At 67.6% G+C, this 4,310-nt stretch overlaps 1 protein-coding gene across 1 annotated transcript in view; it reads right to left on the reverse strand.

Moving 5' to 3' along the window:
• The window catches only part of SREBF1 (sterol regulatory element binding transcription factor 1), a 22,953-nt gene that overhangs the window by 16,833 nt on the left and 1,810 nt on the right, over positions 1 to 4,310 (reverse strand). Inside the window, exons 2-10 of the mRNA XM_014936163.1 lie at positions 3,320 to 3,703; positions 2,991 to 3,160; positions 2,765 to 2,905; positions 2,468 to 2,686; positions 2,266 to 2,380; positions 1,964 to 2,175; positions 1,331 to 1,535; positions 435 to 619; positions 48 to 305 (exon numbers count right to left, since the gene is read on the reverse strand). Of these exons, the coding sequence (XP_014791649.1) occupies positions 48 to 305; positions 435 to 619; positions 1,331 to 1,535; positions 1,964 to 2,175; positions 2,266 to 2,380; positions 2,468 to 2,686; positions 2,765 to 2,905; positions 2,991 to 3,160; positions 3,320 to 3,703 (1,889 nt within the window). The remainder of the gene's footprint in view (positions 1 to 47; positions 306 to 434; positions 620 to 1,330; positions 1,536 to 1,963; positions 2,176 to 2,265; positions 2,381 to 2,467; positions 2,687 to 2,764; positions 2,906 to 2,990; positions 3,161 to 3,319; positions 3,704 to 4,310) is intronic.

A 4,310-nucleotide genomic window follows, 5' to 3' on the forward strand; every position in this document is an offset into this window, starting at 1 on the left:
GGTGCCCTCCCCCAGCCCTCCCCACGGCGTGACGGGGCCGTACCGGCCAGGTGGAGCTGGTGCAGGCGGTGGTAAGCCATGGCGGCGTCGCGGGCGCTCTGGCGGACGTGGGCGGGCGGCGGGGGGTCGGGACGTAGCCCCCCGGCACGGGCGGCCAGCCAGCGTCCCACCCAGAGGCGCTGGAGGAGGTGGCGCAGCAGGGTCCAGAGCAGGCTGCAGGCCAGGTCCCCGTGGGAGGCGGGCAGCGGCCGTCCCAGTGCCCCCAGCGCCGTCCGAAGGTGCTGGGCACCCTGGGCAAAGTCCCCCTGCGTGTTCCCCCCAAAAGGGAAAAAGGGTCAGCACGGGTGGTGGGACCAGGGTGGGTGGCGCACAGGTGATGTCACACATGGTGTGGTGATGGGGGGGTATGGGGTGAGGGTGGGGAGGGGGCTTACCCGGTCAAGGTCAAGGTCAGCCTGTCGCCGGTGCCGCCAGAAGAGGACGGAGGGCTCGGAGTGGGGGCGGGTGACGGGCTCCCCGCAGACGAAGAGCCGCACCACCGCCCCCAGCACCAGCGCCACGTTCAGCGCCCAGAAGGCCAGCGTGGGCCACAGCCACTGAGACCACCCCCACGGCTCCTCTGCACGGGGAGGAGGGGGGGGTCAGCACCACCTCTGCCCCCACACCCACCCCAGGGTGTCCCAGCCTGGTGGCCTTCACCCCCTCACCTTCACCAAGAGCCTCCACTCCGGTGGTGACCACCACAAAAGCTTCCACCCAACGGGCCTCTGCCCTGTGTCCACCCCAGCATCCTCCACCCCAGTTGTCTCCGATCTCAGGCTCAACCGAAGACACCCCTCCTGGCGGCCTTCACCCCATGCCCGTCATGACCACCACCACTCTGATGGTTTCCCCTCCAACAGCCCCCATCCCGGCAGCCTTCACCCCATGCCCACCCTGATGGGCTCCACCCCAAGAGCCTCCACCCACATGGCCCCTACCACAGACCCACCCCAACACCCTGCAGCCTGATGGTCTTCACCTCAACAGCCTCTAGCCCATGTCCACCCTGACAGCCTCCATCCCAATGGCTTTTCTCCCATGCCTGCCCCAGCAGTCTCCATCCCAATAGCCTTTACCCCATGCCCGCCCTAACAGCCTCCACCCCAGTGGCCTCCACCCTGTGTCTACCTCCACAACCATGACCCTGACAGCCTCCACCCAACACCTATCCCAACAGCCTCCATCCCAGTGGCCTCCACCCTGTGCCCAACCCCAACAACCACCCCCCTGACGGCCTCCATCCTGACGTCCTCCACCCCAAGAGCCCCAACTCCATGCCAGAACTTACCCACAGTGCCAGATTCCGCCATGATGCTCCTGTGGGGACCAGCGGTGCCTGGGCTCCCCACAGGGGCCGGGGCACCGGAGCCCCGCAGGAGGGAGGCCAGGGGGTTGAAGGAGAGGCAGAGGAAGACAAAGGCGCAGAGGGCCATGCGGGAGCGGTCCAACATGCCCTGGCTGCTGGGCGAGGGCGGGGGGTGCTCCTGCTTCACCTGCATGGGCAGAGCTGCTGTGAGGCCCAGGACAGGGCATGGGGCACGGTGATGGGGCACAGGCATGGGATATAGGGCAGGGGATATAAGGCATGGGGCAGGGTGATGGGGCATGATGAGACACAGGTATGGGAAACAGAGCACAGGCATGGAGTGCAGGGCACAGGCATGAGGCACAGAGCACATTTTGGGGTGCAGAGCATGGGGCACAGGCGCAGCAGCCCACTGCACCCCAGAACATGCCCCCGCACCCCTCTCTCCAGCCCCAAAATGGGTGAGGAGCAGCCTCAGAGAGCAAGATCGGGGCTCCTGGCTCCTATCCCCGTGCCAGCATCTGGCGCACTTTGCTCTTGGCACCCCTATAATGATGTAGCAGATCCTTGCCCCATTCAGGGTCGGGGGGGATCCTCCCCAAAGCCCCCCCACACCTTGCCGTGGTCGCAGAGGGGGCTGTCGGGCTCCGAGTCGCTGCTGCTGTTGCTGCTGCCCCCGCTGAGCGAGAGCGGGCTGCTGTGGGATGGTGAGCCCACATCCGAGGGCGGCGGCGTCAGCATCTCCATCACCTCCGCCTTCACCACCTCCATGGGGGCCTCCGTCTTGGCCCCCCCGCTGCAGGAGGCCACCAGGTCCTTCAGGGACTCTGTGGGGAGAAAAGCAGGCTGAGGGATGCTGAGGGGGTACGGCAGCCCCGGGGCTGAGCCCCCCCCTTGAGACCTGCCCTTCCACTCACGGTTCTTCTGCATGGCCATCTTCAGGGTGAGGTTCTCCTGCTTCAGCTTCTGGTTGCTCTGCTGCAGGAAGCGGATGTACTCGATGGCCTTCCTCAGGATCGCCGACTTGTTGAGCTGCCGGTGGGCAGGGACGGCTCAGACCAAATGCCAGGTGAAGCCCCCTCCTTGCCCACCCCATCCCCACCGCCCCCAGGCTCCCACCTTGGCCTCGGTGCCCACCACCAGGTCCTTGAGCTCCACGATCTTGTCGTTGATGGAGGAGCGGTAGCGTTTCTCGATGGCGTTGTGCGCCGTGCGCTTCTCCCCCCTGTTCTGCACCAGCGCCGGCTTCCCGCTGGGTGCCAGCCGGTTGATGGGCAGCTTCTCGGCATCCACCACCAGTGGCACCGTGGCCAGGATGGTCCCTCCGCTCACCAGAGCCTGCAGGGACGTGGGATGGTGTCAGTGGGGGTCCCCGAGCATCCCCCCACCCCGGAGCTCCCCGGTGGTGGGACCTACCGGCACCTGCAGCGGGGTGGCAGAGCCACTGGCGCTGGTGGCCAGGGAGGCGATGCTGGAGGTCTTGGCACTGCCAGCATCCGTCTTGACGGCCGTCAGCAGCAGGGAGTCAGCCTTGATGAAATGGGGCTGCAGCAGGACCTGGAGGGCAGGGAGGGGGGTGTCAGAGGGCTGGGGAAAGCCGGGGGGGGGCACCGGGACACCCTTCCCCTGGCCCTGGGCTTACCGGCACCTGCTGGATCTGGGGTGAGACGGGCTGGCTGGTGGGGGCGGCGGGGGCCAGGAGCTGCTGGGGTGCCACGCTCTGCACGGGGCCGGGCAGTGTCACGGGCTGGCCGGGCTGTGGGGTGGGCAGGGGGCTGGGCACGGCCTGCCCCGCACCCCCGGGCTGCACAGCTGGGCATGGAGCAGAGGACAGCGTTACCAGACCCCCCCAGTACCATCCCTCCCCAGACAGCCCCATCCCACAGGGATGCATCCCCCATTCCAGCAAGAGCCCCATGCAACAAGCCACCCCCACCCACCCAGGGAGCCCCGACCACCCCAAATCCTCACCGGAGAAGCTGTGCTGGTTCTGGTAGCCCACCAAGGGCTGGGGGCTGAACTGGGGGCCGGGGGACGCGGGGACGAAGCTGGGGGTGAGCATCACACCGGGCTGGGGCTGGCTGCTGGGCACCGCCGGCAGCTCCTCCTTGACACCCGGGGCCGGTGGCAGAAGTGGGGCTGGGGGCTGAGGGGTGAAGGTTGCCATCCCGGGAGGTCCTGGGTAGTTGGTGCCATTAGGGGCGGCGGGGGGGGCCTTGCTGGGTCCCGGGTAGGTGCCGAGGGTGCCCGGTGCCGGGGGGAGCCCCGGGGGCACGGTGTTGTCGGGGGCACCGAACGGCGAGTCAAACAGCCCCGAGAAGTCATTGTCCGGCGTGTTGATCAGCTGCAGCATGTCTGCAAAACAGCCCCCCCCGCCCCACGCCGTGCCATCAGCCACTGCCCTGGCCCCACACACCTCCCAAGGGGGCCCCCAGGCTGGCCCCACACCGCCCACCCCACAGCTCAGCGCTTTGGGGACGGATCTCCACAACCCAGAGGGAAAATGTCCCAAGATCCCGGGAATCTGCTGCGCCCCTGCTCCTGGCAGCCTCCCAGTCCCCCTGCCAGCGGGGAAACTGAGGGCGCCGCAGGCCAGGGGGGGGGGGGGGGGTAATGGGGCCCTGCCACCATCATTCTGAGGTTTCCAGCCCGGTTTGGGGGTGACAGGGCAGATCTCAGCCTGTTTTTAAGGCGCAGCAGGGCAGAGATGGGCTTGTGCCACCTCCTCCATTTCTCCTCTACCAAAAACCCTGACAAACCCCCAAAGCACTCCCCGTATCACGGGGAGGGGGTGCTCAGGCTGCGACAGAGGGGTGGCACAGCTGGCATGTCCCAACCCCCCCTTTGCCAGGCGAAAACCCCCCCCTCCAGGGAGGGACCTGTGTGCCCAGGGATGTCCCAGTGCCGGGCAGGGAGGAGGCAGGGGGGATATTTTAAAGCCATGTTCTCGCCTCCCCCCCGC

This window comes from Calidris pugnax, unplaced genomic scaffold, assembly GCF_001431845.1.
Source record: "Calidris pugnax isolate Ruff unplaced genomic scaffold, ASM143184v1 scaffold17, whole genome shotgun sequence".
In the NCBI taxonomy this organism is placed as follows: Eukaryota; Metazoa; Chordata; class Aves; order Charadriiformes; family Scolopacidae; genus Calidris; species Calidris pugnax.